The sequence below is a fragment of the Oncorhynchus nerka genome, unplaced genomic scaffold (genome assembly GCF_034236695.1).
Source record: "Oncorhynchus nerka isolate Pitt River unplaced genomic scaffold, Oner_Uvic_2.0 unplaced_scaffold_836, whole genome shotgun sequence".
In the NCBI taxonomy this organism is placed as follows: Eukaryota; Metazoa; Chordata; class Actinopteri; order Salmoniformes; family Salmonidae; genus Oncorhynchus; species Oncorhynchus nerka.
Window position 1 is genome coordinate 138,486 of NW_027040435.1, and position 18,457 is coordinate 156,942.

At 47.3% G+C, this 18,457-nt stretch overlaps 1 protein-coding gene across 1 annotated transcript in view; it reads right to left on the reverse strand.

Annotated features, from left to right (window-relative positions):
* Positions 1-18,457, reverse strand: part of LOC115119220 (cyclin-dependent kinase-like 5) — a 125,523-nt gene that overhangs the window by 7,352 nt on the left and 99,714 nt on the right. Inside the window, exons 3-15 of the mRNA XM_065016845.1 lie at positions 17,246-17,428; positions 16,676-16,796; positions 16,440-16,499; positions 14,462-14,552; positions 13,094-13,283; positions 9,923-10,003; positions 6,329-6,504; positions 4,460-4,709; positions 4,080-4,206; positions 3,624-3,885; positions 1,752-2,502; positions 1,256-1,366; positions 382-493 (exon numbers count right to left, since the gene is read on the reverse strand). Coding sequence (XP_064872917.1) covers positions 382-493; positions 1,256-1,366; positions 1,752-2,502; positions 3,624-3,885; positions 4,080-4,206; positions 4,460-4,709; positions 6,329-6,504; positions 9,923-10,003; positions 13,094-13,283; positions 14,462-14,552; positions 16,440-16,499; positions 16,676-16,796; positions 17,246-17,428 — 2,515 coding nt within the window. The remainder of the gene's footprint in view (positions 1-381; positions 494-1,255; positions 1,367-1,751; positions 2,503-3,623; positions 3,886-4,079; positions 4,207-4,459; positions 4,710-6,328; positions 6,505-9,922; positions 10,004-13,093; positions 13,284-14,461; positions 14,553-16,439; positions 16,500-16,675; positions 16,797-17,245; positions 17,429-18,457) is intronic.

The window sequence follows — 18,457 nt, forward strand, 5'->3', positions numbered from 1 at the left end:
TCTTGGTAACTCTCTTTCTCTCTCTCTCTCTCTTGGTAAATCTCTCTCTCTCTGCATCTCTCTTGCTCTCTCTCTTGGTAAATCTCTCTCTCTCTCTGCATCTCTCTTGGTAAATCTCTCTCTCTGCATCCCTCTAGCTCTCTCTCTTTTTCTCTCTCTTTTTCTCTCTCTCTCCCTTTCTCTCTTTCTCTCACTCTAGCTTTCTTGGTAACTCTCTCTCTATATATATCTTTCTAGCTCTCTCTCTTGGTAACTCTCTCTCTCTCTCTCTCTCTCTACATCTCTCTAACTCTCTCTCTTGGTAACTCTCTTTCTCTCTCTTGATCTCACTCTCTCGTTCTCTCACTCTCTCTTGTTCTCTCTCTCTCATAGTGCACGCACCTCTGTAGAAGCTTCCTACCCGTCTGGGCATGGAGTCACTGAAGATCATGCGGTTCTCCTTGGAGGAGACTGGGTCCTCGGGGTGGGGCTCATGGTACATCCCCACTGGTACCTACAGTACATCACAAACAAAGCAGAGTTGAACAGAACACAGAGAAAATACTATGTTGAGTCACGCTTATAAATCCCATTATCATAATGCTGTAACATGAGCTCCATTCACACCCTGATATCTCACTCCTACATTCTTATCTTAGTGTCTCACACCCTGATATCTCACTCCTACATCCTTATCATAGTCTTTCACACCCTGATATCTCACTCCTACATCGTTATCATAGTGTCTCACACCCTGATATCTCACTCCTACATCCTTATCATAGTGTTTCACACCCCGATATCTCACTCCTACATCCTTATCATAGTGTTTCACACCCTGGTATCTCACTCCTACATCCTTATCATAGTGTTTCACACCCTGATATCTCACTCCTAGATCCTTATCATAGTATATTTAAGCAATAAAGCCCGAGGAGGTGTGGTATATGGCCAATATACCACAGCTAAGGGCTGTTCTTACGCACAACACATCGCGGAGTGCCTGGACACAACCCGTAGCCGTGGTATAGTGGCCATATACCACAAACCCCCAAGGTGCCTTATTGATATTATAAACTGGTTACCAATGTAATTAGAGCAGTTAAAATAAATGTTTTGTCATACCCGTGGTATACGGTCTGATATACCACGGCTGTCAGCCAATCAGCATTCAGGGCATAGACATACTGCTGATAAAACAGTGCTAGAAGCAGTCAGAAACCAGACAGTAAGTGGTGAAATCAGCCTGTGATGAACAACAGAAAAAGCTATGGACCTCGTTCTTAGCAGGGCGTTGTGAGTGAAAGGAGGCTGGGTTGTCCCGCGTGGAGTCTTTAATCTGGGGTCGGGGGTGAGAGGTCACCACCTCTTTAGAAGACGGCTCACTCTGTAGACCAGATGGACAGACAGACAGACAGACAGACAGACAGACAGACAGACAGACAGACAGACAGACAGACAGACAGACAGGTAGACAGACAGACAGATAGACCGACAGATAGACCAACCGACAGACAGACAGACAGACAGATAGACCGACAGATAGACAGACAGACAGATATAGCATGTGAGGCAGACAGTACGAAGTAGCAGTGTGTGTGTGTGTGTGTGTGTGTGTGTGTGTGTGAGAGAGAGATCAGGAGAGAGACAGTACATTAGCAATAATGTGAGTTAGGCCAGATACTGTAGCCTCAAAGAGAGATACACAGACACACATATGCACATACACACACACACACACACACAGCTGTCAGTCAATTATTGACACTGACCCTGGTCGTGTCTTCAGTGCAGTCCTCTCTGGACGATCCCACAGAGTGTCCTACGGGATGTCTGGTGAGGGTGCGGTGCTGAAGCTGGGGGGAGAGCATCTGCAGACTGCTAGCCCTGGTGGGCAACCCCTGACCCACCATTAAGCCCCCCTCACTACCCCCTCCACCCCCACCTCCGTGGGACCTGTGGCGCTCACTCCTCCTCACGTACATGGAGTGGCGGTGAGGCCTCTGCTGGGAAGAGAAGGGACTGGTGTAGCCCAGGCCGTAGGGGTAGGACTCATGGGGGGAGGCCAGGGTGTGAGCTCCGTGGTTCCCCCCACAATCCCCTTCTCCTCCTGGGTCAAGAAGCTCCGGGCCCGGGGCCAAGGCCTCCTCTGGAGCTTTGTGTCTGGAAGAGGAGGCGCGTCGGCAGGATGAGTCCAGGGTGGAGCTCTCCAGACGGGGGTTGTTGCCGCGGGACGAGGGGCTGTGGCCAGAGGAGTGGCCGGTGTGGCTGGATGTGTGTCCAGAAGTGTGGCGTTCGCTGTGGCGGGGGACCTGGGGACTTCCAGGGGGGGCGTGGCCAGAAGAGTGGCGTTCGCTGTGGCGGGGGCCTGGGGACTTCCAGGGGGCGTGGCCAGAAGAGTGGCGTTCGCTGTGGCGGGGGGCCTGGGGACTTCCAGGGGGGGCGTGGCCAGAAGAGTGGCGTTCGCTGTGGCGGGGGACCTGGGGACTTCCAGGGGGGGCATTGAGGTTCAGGTCCAGACAGCTGAAATGACATATAGACTGACCTCAACCATGAGTACAACAACACACATATAGACTGACCTCAACCATGAATACAACAACACACATATAGACTGACCTCAACCATGAATACAACAACACACATATAGACTGACCTCAACCATGAATACAACAACACACATATAGACTGACCTCAACCATGAATACAACAACACACATATAGACTGACCTCAACCATGAATACAACAACAAACATATTTACTAACCATCAGACCTAAATAAAACTCTAATTCTCAACGAGAATAGAATGTTCAGATCTGGCCTCAGGGGACTACACATTTCCAAATACACACCATCACCAAGACTACACAAAATCATTAAGCTAGCATGCCCTTCAAACATTCATTAACCATTCCCTGACAGCTCTTTCTCTCTCTCACCTTTTTGGGATAGGGGGCAGCATTTTCACTTTTGGATGAATAGCGTGCCCAGAGTGAACTGCCTCCTACTCTGTCCCAGATGCTAATATATGCATATTAGTAGTAGTATTGGATGGAAAACACTTTGAATTTTCTAAAACTGTTTGAATGATGTCTGTGAGTATAACAGAACTCATATGGCAGGCAAAAACCTGAGATCCAACCAGGAAGTGGGATATCTGAGGTTTGTAGTTTTTTAAAGCTTGGCCTACCGAATACACATTGAGATATGGATAAAGTTGCACTTCCTACGGCTTCCACTAGATGTCAACCGTCTTTAGAAACTTGAATGAGGATTCTACTATAAAGGAGGGGCTCATAAGACCTCTTTGAGTCAGTGGTCTGGCAGAGAGCCTTGGTCTCATGACGCGCGCTCCCGACAGAGTTACCTCTCGTTCCAGTGCTTTTTTTCAGACAAAGGAACATTATTGATGTTTTATGTTAAAAACATCCTAAAGATTGATTCCATACATCGTTTGACATGTTTCTGAAGGACTGTAACGGAATTTTTCGAGTTTTTGTCTGGACGAAGTGCCTGCGCCTCATGAAGATGGATTACTGGGCTGAACACGCTAACAAGTGGCTATTTAGGTTAACCATCCCCTGACAGCTCTCTCTCCATATAGGTTAACCATCCCCTGACAGCTCTCTCTCTCTATGTTACCTGGCAGGGAAGAAGCGGGCGGAGATTCCAGGGGTTGCCGTAGGGTCGTCGGGGTGCACGCCCCTCACCCCATCTCCAAGGTTACCACCCACAGACTTGGCATTGTTGCTCAAGGCGCTGTGGCTCTTGGACAGGCTCAGGTAGGAACTGGAACTCTTGGAGGAGCTGTGGGTGGAGTCTATGTTGTGTCCACCATGGCGGCCATGTTGTTTCTCCATGGTATTGGTCTTGCCCTCCAGAAAGGAAGAGTGTCGTCCCTGCCCTACTGGAAATATTCAAATGTAAAAAATGGGCTGGCAATGCATTTATAAGTAGTCTTGCCTGAGACAGAAGGCAGCTTTATGTTCAAGTATACCTCCTGGACAGGATTCTAGTCAAGAGCATTTTTCCTTTTAAGTGTTAAGGAAGGGGTATGTATTAATCTTATGTGCATGTTTCAGTAGGGTGGCCCCGGACCTTGCTGTTGCTGCTGCTGAGAGCGGGAGGTGGACTTCATGTACATGGCTCCAGGGCCCTGCTGGTCAGGAGCCTTGGCCCCTGGGGGCCCAACACCAACCAGGTTGAAGTCAAACTGTGTCGTGCCCTTTAAAATAAAGATAAAATAAGAGAAGATAAAATAAGACAAGATAATAACTTTATTGTCCCCAACCACGGGAAAATGTTGTTTTCGGCCTTGTGCATTTAGATGAAAATACATGTCAAGAATAAACACAGGTCGAGACAAAGACAGTTGGAAAAACAAACTAAATGAATACAATTTATGTAAACAAGTGTAGTTTGGTCCATAAGGAGCTGAATAAGTTATTAATGAAAGTAGAGGCCCTGACTTTGTTTACCTTGGTGTCCTTGGGGCTGAGCAGGTGTGGCATGTTGTTGTTGACCAAGTCCTTACTACAGGTGATGGAGCGGTTGAGGGTCTGGGTCATGTAAGCCTTGGGGTGGAGGGTGGGGCTCAGGCTGGACGACACAGGCTTGTTGCCGTTTAGGAAGCTGTCGTTGCCTAGGTGAAGGTCGCCATGGCGAGGTAGGCTGGAACATTCCTTACTGTTAGAGTGACGGTGACCCGAGCTCTTACTGCCGTGGCTTCTGTATAAGGGAGGGGAGGGGAGGGAGGGAGGGGAGGGAGGGGAGGGGACGGAGAAGGAGAGAGAGAGGTATTAAGCTCAGAACATATTGAGATTGAGAGATATTGAGAGGTACAGGTATAGCTAATCCATATATCTAAGTATCTTATTTTTTCTGTGCAAGAACAACATAGCCAGATGTGAAACCATGCAGTATCCAGAATCTAACCAGACCCCATTCAGTATCCAGAACCTAACCAGACCCCATTCAGTATCCAGAACCTAATCAGACCCCATTCAGTATCCAGAACCTAACCAGACCCCATTCAGTATCCAGAACCTAATCAGACCCCATTCAGTATCCAGAACCTAACCAGACCCCATTCAGTATCCAGAACCTAACCAGATCCCATTCAGTATCCAGAACCTAACCAGACCCCATTCAGTATCCAGAATCTAACCAGACCCCATTCAGTATCCAGAATCTAACCAGACCCCATTCAGTATCCAGAACCTAATCAGACCCCATTCAGTATCCAGAACCTAATCAGACCCCATTCAGTATCCAGAACCTAACCAGACCCCATTCAGTATCCAGAACCTAATCAGACCCCATTCAGTATCCAGAACCTAACCAGACCCCATTCAGTATCCAGAACCTAACCAGATCCCATTCAGTATCCAGAACCTAACCAGACCCCATTCAGTATCCAGAATCTAACCAGACCCCATTCAGTATCCAGAATCTAACCAGACCCCATTCAGTATCCAGAACCTAATCAGACCCCATTCAGTATCCAGAACCTAACCAGACCCCATTCAGTATCCAGAACCTAACCAGATCCCATTCAGTATCCAGAACCTAACCAGACCCCATGCAGTATCCAGAACCTAACCACACCACTTGTAGTGTTCAGTGCAGTGCTGACCTGGAACGGGGTTCTGACAACAACAACAACAACTACAACAACATCAACACCAACAACACCCTACGGTGCTGACCTGGTGGGCACGGGCTTCTGACAACAACAACAACAACTACAACAACAACAACAACATCAACACCAACAACCCCCTACAGTGCTGACCTGGTGGCCACGGGGTTCTGACAACAACAACACCAACAACCCCCTACAGTGCTGACCTGGTGGCCACGGGGTTCTGATAACAACAACAACATCAACACCAACAACCCCCTACAGTGCTGACCTGGTGGGCACGGGGTTCTGACAACAACAACAACAACATCAACACCAACAACCCCCTACAGTGCTGACCTGGTGGGCACGGGGTTCTGACAACAACAACAACAACAACTACAACAACAACAACATCAACACCAACAACCCCCTACAGTGCTGACCTGGTGGGCACGGGGTTCTGACAACAACAACAACAACAACAACAACCCCCTACAGTGCTGACCTGGTGGCCACGGGGTTCTGACAACAACAACAACAACAACTACAACAACAACAACAACATCAACACCAACAACCCCCTACAGTGCTGACCTGGTGGGAACGGGGTTCTGACAACAACAACAACAACAACATCAACACCAACAACCCCCTACAGTGCTGACCTGGTGGCCACGGGGTTCTGACAACAACAACACCAACAACCCCCTACAGTGCTGACCTGGTGGGCACAGTGTTGTCCATGTGGCTGTGGGGCTTCCTCTTGGAGGAGCGTGGGGGGTTAGGGGAGGGTGGTGCTGGGGCGGGCTGCTCCAGGAGGCGGAGGGGCTGGAAGGCTGGGTGGTTCAGACTCTGTTCTGTCAGGTAACGGTCAGAAGGGACCAGCAACAACAGGTTCTAGAGAGGGAGGAGACAGACCACAGGGGTTTAGGACACAGTTCTTTATTACAGTTTGACAATAAAAAAGGTCAATCACAAAACTCTCTATACATATATATATATATATACGGTACCAGTCAAAAGTTTGGACATACGTACTCATTCAAGTTGTTTTTGTATTTTTAATATTTTCTACATTGTAGAATAATAGTGAACACATCAAAACTATGAAATAACATATTGAATCATGTAGTAACCAAAAAGGGTTAAACAAATCAGTTTTGCACACTCTTGGCATTCTCTCAACCAGCTTCATGAGATAGTCACCTGGAATTAATTTAAATTAACAGGTGTGCCTTGTTAAAAGTTCATTTGTGGAATTTCTTTCCTTCTTAATGTGTTTGAGCCAATCAGTTGTGTTGTGACCAGGTAGGGTTGGTATACAGAAGATAGACCTATTTGGTAAAAGATCAAGTCTATATTATGGCAAGAACAGCTCAAATAAGCAAAGAGAAACGACAGTCCATCATTACTTTAAGACATAAAGGTCGGTCAATCTAGAACATTTCAATAACTTTTTAAAGTTTCTTCAAGTGCAGTCGCAAAAACCATCAAAGCGCTTGACGAAACTGGCTCTCATGAGGACCGCCACAGGAAAGGAAGACCCAGAGTTACCTCTGCTGCAGAGGATAAGTTCATTAGAGTGACCAGCCTCAGAAATCGGCAATTAACTGCACCTCAGATTGCAGCCCAAATAAATGCTTCACAGAGTTCAAGTAACAGACACATCTCAACATCAACTGTTCAGAGACCACTTCTAAAGGACACCAATAATAAGAAGAAACTTGCTTGGGCCAAGAAACATGAGCAATGGTGTAAATCTGTCCTTTGGTCTAATGAGTCCAAATCTGAGATTTTTAGGTTGGTCATGGCTCACATCAACACCATTATTCCAGAAACCCTAGACCCACTCCAATTTGCATACCGCCCTAACAGATCCACAGATGATGCAATCTCTATTGCACTCCACACTGCCCTTTCCCACCTGGGCAAGAGGAACACCTATGTGAGAATGCTGTTCATTGACTACAGCTCAGCGTTCAACACCATATTGCCCTCCAAGCTCATCAATAAGCTGAGGACACTGGGACTAAACACCTCCCTCTGCAACTGGATCCTGGACTTCCTAACGGGCCGCCCCCAGATGGTAAGGGTAGGTAACAACACATCCGCCACGCTGATCCTCAACACGGGGGCCCCTCAGGGGTGTGTGCTCAGTCCCCTCCTGTACTCCCTGCTCACCCATGACTGCACGGCCAGGCACGACTCCAACCCTATCATTAAGTTTGCCGATGACACAATAGTGGTGGGCCTGATCACCAATAACAACGAGACAGCCTATAGGGAGACCTGTCCGTGTGGTGCCAGGACAACAACCTCTCCCTAAACGTGATCAAGACAAAGAAGATGATTGTGGACTACAGGAAAACGAGGACCGAGCACACCCCCATTCTCATCAACAGGAATTCATACATTGTCATAGTGGTCCTTGGTGGGAATTGAACCCACAACCCTGATGTTGCAAGCGCCTTGCTCTACTAACTGAGCTACAGCATTCTTAACGCAGAGCTCTACATCTGTTGGTTACAGAATTCATTATCACGCGCCGTATAGAAACGCTAGAGACTCAGACCATTCTAAAAACAACTGTCTTTTCACCACGTGGATCCAGAGACAGAGAGATGGGTGGGAGGGTTTATCACACCATTCATCTCCTAGGGAAAGTGTGATGTACTGTAGGCCTCGCTCACAGCAGAGTACTGACTGACCCACAGCTTTAGTCATAGACATACATTAGCTAGCAAGACTAGTCTAGTTTGAGCCTGGAGGACCCAGAATACCTTCCATTAGCAAGACTAGTCTAGTTTGAGCCTGCAGAATCCAGAATACCTTCCATTAGCAGGACTAGTCTAGTTTGAGCCTGCAGAATCCAGAATACCTTCCATTAGCAGGACTAGTCTAGTTTGAGCCTGGAGGACCCAGAATACCTTCCATTAGCAAGACTAGTCTAGTTTGAGCCTGCAGAATCCAGAGTACCTTCCATTAGCAGGACTAGTCTAGTTTGAGCCTGGAGGACCCAGAATACCTTCCATTTGCAAGACTAGTCTAGTTTGAGCCTGCAGAATCCAGAATACCTTCCATTAGCAGGACTAGTCTAGTTTGAGCCTGGAGGACCCAGAATACCTTCCATTAGCAGGACTAGTCTAGTTTGAGCCTGGAGGACCCAGAATACCTTCCATTAGCAGGACTAGTCTAGTTTGAGCCTGCAGAATCCAGAATACCTTCCATTAGCAGGACTAGTCTAGTTTGAGCCTGCAGAATCCAGAATACCTTCCATTAGCAGGACTAGTCTAGTTTGAGCCTGGAGGACCCAGAATACCTTCCATTAGCAAGACTAGTCTAGTTTGAGCCTGCAGAATCCAGAGTACCTTCCATTAGCAGGACTAGTCTAGTTTGAGCCTGGAGGACCCAGAATACCTTCCATTTGCAAGACTAGTCTAGTTTGAGCCTGCAGAATCCAGAATACCTTCCATTAGCAGGACTAGTCTAGTTTGAGCCTGGAGGACCCAGAATACCTTCCATTAGCAGGACTAGTCTAGTTTGAGCCTGGAGGACCCAGAATACCTTCCATTAGCAGGACTAGTCTAGTTTGAGCCTGCAGAATCCAGAATACCTTCCATTAGCAGGACTAGTCTAGTTTGAGCCTGGAGGACCCAGAATACCTTCCATTAGCAAGACTAGTCTAGTTTGAGCCTGCAGAATCCAGAATACCTTCCATTAGCAGGACTAGTCTAGTTTGAGCCTGGAGGACCCAGAATACCTTCCATTAGCAGGACTAGTCTAGTTTGAGCCTGGAGGACCCAGAATACCTTCCATTAGCAGGACTAGAATACCTTCCATTAGCAAGACTAGTCTAGTTTGAGCCTGGAGGACCCAGAATACCTTCCATTAGCAAGACTAGTCTAGTTTGAGCCTGGAGGACCCAGAATACCTTCCATTAGCAAGACTAGTCTAGTTTGAGCCTGGAGGACCCAGAATACCTTCCATTAGCAAGACTAGTCTAGTTTGAGCCTGGAGGACCCAGAATACCTTCCATTAGCAAGACTAGTCTAGTTTGAGCCTGGAGGACCTAGTTTGAGCCTGGAGAATACCTTCCATTAGCAGGTTTGAGCCTGGAGAAGAATACCTTCCATTAGCAGGACTAGAATACCTTCCATTAGCAAGACTAGTCTAGTTTGAGCCTGGAGGACCCAGAATACCTTCCATTAGCAGGACTAGTCTAGTTTGAGCCTGGAGGACCCAGAATGTGCTAATACTCTGTCTCTCTCTCTGTGTGTGTGTGTGTGTGTGTGTGTGTGTGTGTGTGTGTGTGTACCTTCATCAGATCCAGCATGAGGCCACTCAGGATGGCCAGGTACCTCCGCTCCAGGGTTGTAGGGTGATTCACTGAGGGGAACTGCTGACACACACACACACACACACACACACACACACACACACACACACACACACACACACACACACACACACACACACACACACACACACACACACACGTACAGTTGTGAGGTTTCAGAGTGCAGTGTCTATGTTGAGATTCAGATGTGTCTGACTGGAGTTGACAGGAGGCTTAGCTGACTGTTGTGTCTGAGGACAGACGTGCTGCTAACGGGCCTAACACAGCTTCCACTATAGCAGGTACATGATTACCACCCCTCCCATGGATCTCTGTGTGGGAGTCTGGTGGACATGCATGTGTCTGTCTGTCTGAATGTGTGTGTCTCTGTGTGGGAGTGCATCAGGAGGCTGGTGGACATGCATGTGTCTGTCTGTCTGAATGTGTGTATCTCTGTGTGGGAGTCTGGTGGACATGCATGTGTCTGTCTGTCTGAATGTGTGTGTCTCTGTGTGGGAGTGCATCAGGAGGCTGGTGGACATGCATGTGTCTGTCTGTCTGAAGGTGTGTGTCTCTGTGTGGGAGTGCATCAGGAGGCTGGTGGACATGCATGTGTCTGTCTGTCTGAAGGTGTGTATCTCTGTGTGGGAGTGCATCAGGAGGCTGGTGGACATGCATGTGTCTGTCTGTCTGAATGTGTGTGTCTCTGTGTGGGAGTGCATCAGGAGGCTGGTGGACATGCATGTGTCTGTCTGTCTGAATGTGTGTGTCTCTGTGTGGGAGTGCATCAGGAGGCTGGTGGACATGCATGTGTCTCTCTGTCTGAATGTGTGTGTCTCTGTGTGGGAGTGCATCAGGAGGCTGGTGGACATGCATGTGTCTGTCTGTCTGAATGTGTGTGTCTCTGTGTGGGAGTGCATCAGGAGGCTGGTGGACATGCATGTGTCTGTCTGTCTGAATGTGTGTGTCTCTGTGTGGGAGTGCATCAGGAGGCTGATGGACATGCATGTGTCTGTCTGTCTGAATGTGTGTGTCTCTGTGTGGGAGTGAATCAGGAGGCATGAATGTCCACCAGCCTCCACACTGTGGTATTTCACCCAGTAGATTTGAGAGTTTATCAAAATTGGGTTTGTTTTTGAATTCTTTGTGGATCTGTGTAATCTGAGGGAAATATGTGTCTCTAATATGGACATACATTGGGCAGGAGGTTAGGAAGTGCACCACAGTTTCCACCTCATTTTGTGGGCAGTGAGCACATAGCCTGTCTTCTCTTGAGAGCCAGGTCTGCCTACGGCGGCCTTTCTCAATAGCAAGGCTATGCTCACTGAGTCTGTACATCGTCAAAGCTTTCCTTAATTTTGGGTCAGTCACATTGGTGAGGTATTCTGCCACTGTGTACTCTCTGTTTAGGACCAAATAGCATTCTAGTTTGCTCTGTTTTTTTGTTAATTCTTTCCAATATGTCAAGTAATTATCTTTTTGTTTTCTCATGATTTGCTTGGGTCTAATTGTGTTGCTGTCCTGGGGCTCTGTGGGGTGTGTTTGTGTTTGTGAACAGAGCCCCAGGACCAGCTTGCTTAGGGAACTCTTCTCCAGGTTCATCTCTCTGTAGGTGATGGCTTTGTTATGGAAGGTTTGGGAAACATTAGGTGGTTGTAGAATTTAACAGCTCTTTTCTGGATTTTGATCATTAATGGGTATCGGCCTAATTCTGCTCTGCATGCATTATTTGGTGTTCTACGTTGTACACGGAGGATATTTTTGCCGAATTCTGCATGCAGTCTCAATTTGGTGTTTGTCCCATTTTGTGAAGTCTTGGTTGGTGAGCGGACTCCAGACCTCACAACCATAAAGGGCAATGGGCTCTATGACTGATTCAAGTATTTTTAGCCAGATCCTAATTGGTATGTTGAATTTTATGTTCCTTTTGATGGCATAGAATGCCCTTCTTGCCTTGTCTCTCAGATCGTTCACAGCTTTGTGGAAGTTACCTGTGGCGCTGATGTTTAGGCCAAGGTATGTATAGTTTTTTGTGGTGTGCTCTAGGGCAATGGTGTCTAGATTGAATTTGTATTTGTGGTCCTGGCGACTGGACCTTTTTTGGAACACCATTATTTTGGTCTTACTCAGATTTACTGTCAGGGCCCAGGTCTGTCAGAATCTGTGCAGAATATCTAGGTGCTGCTGTAGGCCCTCCTTGGTTGATGACAGAAGCACCAGATCATCAGCAAACACTAGACATTTGACTTCAGATTGTAATTGTCTCGCTCTGCCTCTCTCTCTCTCTCGGTCTCTCTGTCTGTCTCTCTCTGCCTCTCTCTCTCTCAGTCTCTCTGTCTGTCTGTCTCTCTCTGTCACACTCTCTCTCTGCCTCTGTTTCTCTGTCTCTCTCTCTCCGTCTCTCTATGTCTGTCACTCTGTCTCTCTCTCAGTCTATCTGTCTCTATCTCTCTGTCTCTCTCTCTCTCTGTCTGTCTCTCTCTCTGCCTCTCAGTCTCTCTGTCTCTCTCTCTTCTACAGTAACACTGAACACCACCATAACATGATGACTCAATCCACTCAGTCACGGACCACACTGGGAAGACAGCCACCAGGACTCACACAGATAGATAGGTGGGAAAGAGACAGAGGAGAAATGGAGAGAGAGAGGGAAGGAGAGGAGAGAGATGGAGAGAGAGAGAGGGAAGGAGAGGAGAGAGATGGAGAGAGAGATAGAGAGAGAGGGAAGGAGAGGAGAGAGATGGAGAGAGAGGGAAGGAGAGGAGAGAGATGGAGAGAGAGAGGGAAGGAGAGGAGAGAGATGGAGAGAGAGAGGGAAGGAGAGGAGAGAGATGGAGAGAGAGAGGGAAGGAGAGGAGAGAGATGGAGAGAGAGGGGGAAGGAGAGGAGAGAGATGGAGAGAGAGAGGTAAGGAGAGGAGAGAGATGGAGAGAGAGGGAAGGAAGGAAGGAGAGGAAAGACATGAGGGAAGAGGGAAGGAGAGGAGAGAGTTAGAGACAGGATGGAAAGAGAGGAGAGAGAATGGAGAGGGAGGGAGAGGTGGGATAGGTAGAGGTAGAGAGGAAGAAATGGGAGAGGAGAGGAAAGCGGAGGTGGAGTGTGAGATGACGACAGAACAGCTCAACAGATCGACCCCAGAGTTGACCTTACCCGTAGTCCATGGAAGCGAGGGTTGTTGTAGAAGAGCTTCATCTGTTCAGCAGGTAGAGGACCCAGGACCTTCTGGATGGTAAAGAGTTGATCTATCTCACTCTCCCCTGGGAACAGAGGCTGGCCATCACACAGCTCCCCCAGGATACAACCCACTGACCACATGTCTACAGCTTTACCATAGGGGGCCCTGGGGTGGAGGGGATAGAGTGAGGGAGAGAGAGAGAGAGAGAGAGAGAGAGAGAGAGAGAGAGAGAGAGAGAGAGAGAGAGAGAGAAAAACAGCTTAAGTGATGCATTTGTAAAACTGAACCATAAGAGTACATTCAGAATAATAAGGACAGAAGATGATGATGATGGTGATGATGATGATGATGATGATGTTGGTTCAGCAGAAGGTGATGAACACAATGACAGAAAGGAGAGAGAGGAGAGAGAGAGGAGAGAGAGAGAGAGAGAACGAGAGGGGTTGGCTGAGAGAAGAGATGAGAAGAGAGGAGAGAGAGAAAGAGAGAGAGGTTGGCTGAGAGAAGAGAGGAGAAAGAGAGAGGAGAGAGAGAGAGAGAGAGAGAGAGAGAGAGAGGGGTTGGCTGAGAGAAGAGAGGAGAAGAGAGAAGAGAAGAGAGCGCCGCTGAGACTGAGGAAGAGTGATGAAGAGAGAAAATATTTGCGTGGGCGGAATTCAAATACCAAGAGTCAATAAATGTAACAGTTGATTTAGTTGCTGTGGGAGAGGAAGGAGAGGAAGGAGAGGAAGGAGAGGAAGGAGCCCCACCACATCATGCTCCATTATCTAGACGATCAAATGGACACAGTAATCTCCCTGTGTCTGTAGTACACACATGAAAACAGGATTTATCAAGGCCAGACTAATACACATGTTCACTGAAATATTCAGAGAAGGATATATGTATGTATGGACTGACAGCTATGCAGACAAACAGAGACTTATCAATGTACACACACAACACATGCACGCACCTACACACACACACAGACCAATACACACACCAATACAAACACACACACAAGAATACACTTACCAATACAATCACACACACGCGCACACACACCAATACACACACCAATACTAACACAAACACACACATCAAATACAAACACCAATACAAACATACACACACACACACACACACACACACACACACACACACACACACACACACACACACACACACACACACACACACACACACACACACACACACACACACACACACACACACACACCAATACCAACACCAATACAAACACACACACACACACACACACCAATACAAACACACACACACACACAGCACCTCTTACACACCCATACACACACAGGTCCAGTAGGTTTAAAGGGACTCACCCCAGCAGTAGCTCAGGAGAGCGGTACCACCTAGTGGCTACATACTCAGTGTAGTTGGCATCACTTCCCTCTGACAGGTTGCGGGCAAAGCCTACAGGAAACCAGAGAGAGACAGAGGAAGTCATGAACAGATACTGACTCAAAGCCTTCAGGAAACCAGAGAGAGACAGAGGAAGTCATGAACAGATACTGACTCAAAGCCTACAGGAAACCAGAGAGAGACAGAGGAAGTCATGAACAGATACTGACTCAAAGCCTTCAGGAAACCAGAGAGAGACAGAGGAAGTCATGAACAGATACTGACTCAAAGCCTACAGGAAACCAGAGAGAGACAGAGGAAGTCATGAACAGATACTGACTCAAAGCCTACAGGAAACCAGAGAGAGACAGAGGAAGTCATGAACAGATACTGACTCAAAGCCTACTGGAAACCAGAGAGAGACAGAGGAAGTCATGAACAGACACTGACTCAAAGCCTACAGGAAACCAGAGAGAGACAGAGGAAGTCATGAACAGATACTGACTCAAAGCCTACAGGAAACCAGAGAGAGACAGAGGAAGTCATGAACAGATACTGACTCAAAGCCTACAGGAAACCAGAGAGAGACAGAGGAAGTCATGAACAGATACTGACTCAAAGCCTACAGGAAACCAGAGAGAGACAGAGGAAGTCATGAACAGATACTGACTCAAAGCCTACAGGAAACCAGAGTGAGACAGAGGAAGTCATGAACAGATACTGACTCAAAGCCTACAGGAAACCAGAGAGAGACAGAGGAAGTCATGAACAGATACTGACTCAAAGCCTACAGGAAACCAGAGAGAGACAGAGGAAGTCATGAACAGATACTGACTCAAAGCCTACAGGAAACCAGAGAGAGACGGAGGAAGTCATGAACAGATACTGATTCAAAGCCTACAGAAAACCAGGCCAGAGAGAGACAGATGAAGTCATGAACAGATACTGACTCAAAGCCTACAGGAAACCAGACCAGAGAGAGACAGAGGAAGTCATGGACAGATACTGACTCAAAGCCTACAGGAAACCAGGTCAGAAACAGACAGAGGAAGTAATGGACAGATACTGACTCAAAGCCTTCAGGAAACCAGAGAGAGACAGAGGAAGTCATGAACAGTTGACAGAGGAAGTCATGAACTGACTCAAAGCCTACAGGAAACCAGGTCAGAAACAGACAGAGGAAGTAATGGACAGATACTGACTCAAAGCCTACAGGAAACCAGGTCAGAAACAGACAGAGGAAGTCATGGACAGATACTGACTCAAAGCCTACAGGAAACCAGGTCAGAAACAGACAGAGGAAGTCATGAACAGATACTGACTCAAAGCCTACAGGAAACCAGACCAGAGAGAGACAGAGGAAGTCATGGACAGATACTGACTCAAAGCCTACAGGAAACCAGGTCAGAAACAGACAGAGGAAGTAATGGACAGATACTGACTCAAAGCCTTCAGGAAACCAGAGAGAGACAGAGGAAGTCATGAACAGTTGACAGAGGAAGTCATGAACTGACTCAAAGCCTACAGGAAACCAGGTCAGAAACAGACAGAGGAAGTAATGGACAGATACTGACTCAAAGCCTACAGTAAACCAGGTCAGAAACAGACAGAGGAAGTCATGGACAGATACTGACTCAAAGCCTACAGGAAACCAGGTCAGAAACAGACAGAGGAAGTAATGGACAGATACTGACTCAAAGCCTACAGGAAACCAGGTCAGAAACAGACAGAGGAAGTAATGGACAGATACTGACTCAAAGCCTACAGGAAACCAGGTCAGAAACAGACAGAGGAAGTAATGGACAGATACTGACTCAAAGCCTACAGGAAACCAGGTCAGAAACAGACAGAGGAAGTAATGGACAGATACTGACCATTGCTTACCAGGGAGACTGAGATCGTCATACATCTAATGTACTGAGTTAATGACTCTGTTAGAAGTGACATATTTCTACTTACCAAAATCACAGAGTTTGAGAACATCCTCAGAGCTGATGAGGAGGTTTTCAGGCTTGATGTCTGGGGAGAAACAGAGGAGACCAGTTTTCACACGCGGCAGCAGTCTGGTACTTGGCAAAACCAAAAGTCAGACCAAACCATCTCTGCTGGGCGGCCCTGCCTCTGACTCAACACGTCATCGTAGCGTAACGAAAGGAAAAGGTGACCTCGTTTTAGTAAAGGTAAGAGTTCCTCACCTCTGTGTACGATCTCATTCTTATGGCACCAGTGGATGGCTTTGATCAGCTGGTAGATGTAGTTCCGGGCTTTGTCAGGTGGTGCTCCGTTAGGCAGTTCCTCCAGCAACTCCAGCATGTTCTGGAACACAGAATCCACAGTACTACTGTCAATCACAGCTACAACTACACTACCCATAATGCTTTGTATAACATGTGCCACAAATCCAACCCTTAGAAAAACAGGTTAGATACTATGGCAATATTCTAAAAGTGAACCTGCTGACGTAAACAGTAGCTAAGTATATTACATGATGATTTATCATCCAACCATTAGTGGATCACAGCAATCCCTAGAAAGTAGTGGACATTTCTAGACTATTCTGGTCTATGAAACGTTATCATTAGAGGTTCATCCTCCAGGTATTCACTGACCCTCTCCACATATTCTAGACTATTCTGGTCTATGAAACGTTATCATGAGAAAGGTTCATCCTCTAGGTATTCACTGACCCTCTCCACATATTCTAGACTATTCTGGTCTATGAAACGTTATCATGAGAAAGGTTCATTCTCTAGGTATTCACTGACCCTCTCCACATATTCAAAGACCAGGTAGAGTTTCCCTCTCCTCCTGAAAGCCTCTTTGAGTTCCACGATGTTCTCCTGTTTCAGCGTCCGCAGCATCTTCAGCTCCCTCAGCGTCGTCTCTTTAACCTCCTCATTCTCCTCGCTGTCTTTGAACTTCTTTATGGCCACCAGCTCATTGGTCTCCTGGAACACAGCATGTCAAGAGTGTCACGCTGAGGGATCCTGTCAGTGGAGGCTGCTGAGAGGAGGACGGCTCATAATAATGGCTGGAACGAAGCGAATGGAACGGCATCAAACACATCCATGTTATTTGTCACATGCGCCGACTACAACAGGAGACCTGACAGTGAACCGCTTACTTACAAGCCCTTAACCAACAGGTGTAGTAGACCTGACAGTGAACCGCTTACTTACAAGCCCTTAACCAACAGGTGTAGTAGACCTGACAGTGAACCGCTTACTTACAAGCCCTTAACCAACAGGTGTAGTAGACCTGACAGTGAACCGCTTACTTACAAGCCCTTAACCAACAGGTGTAGTAGACCTGACAGTGAACCGCTTACTTACAAGCCCTTAACTAACAGGTGTAGTAGACCTGACAGTGAACCGCTTACTTACAAGCCCTTAACTAACAGGTGTAGTAGACCTGACAGTGAACCGCTTACTTACAAGCCCTTAACCAACAGGTGTAGTAGACCTGACAGTGAACCGCTTACTTACAAGCCCTTAACTAACAGGTGTAGTAGACCTGACAGTGAACCGCTGACTTACAAGCCCTTAACTAACAGGTGTAGTAGACCTGACAGTGAACCGCTGACTTACAAGCCCTTAACTAACAGGTGTAGTAGACCTGACAGTGAACCGCTTACTTACAAGCCCTTAACTAACAGGTGTAGTAGACCTGACAGTGAACCGCTTACTTACAAGCCCTTAACTAACAGGTGGAGACCTGACAGTGAACCGCTGACTTACAAGCCCTTAACTAACAGGTGTAGTAGACCTGACAGTGAACCGCTGACTTACAAGCCCTTAACTAACAGGTGGAGACCTGACAGTGAACCGCTTACTTACAAGCCCTTAACCAACAGGTGTAGACCTGACAGTGAACCACTTACTAACAAGCCCTTAACTAACAGGTGTAGTAGACCTGACAGTGAACCGCTTACTTACAAGCCCTTAACCAACAGGTGTAGTAGACCTGACAGTGAACCG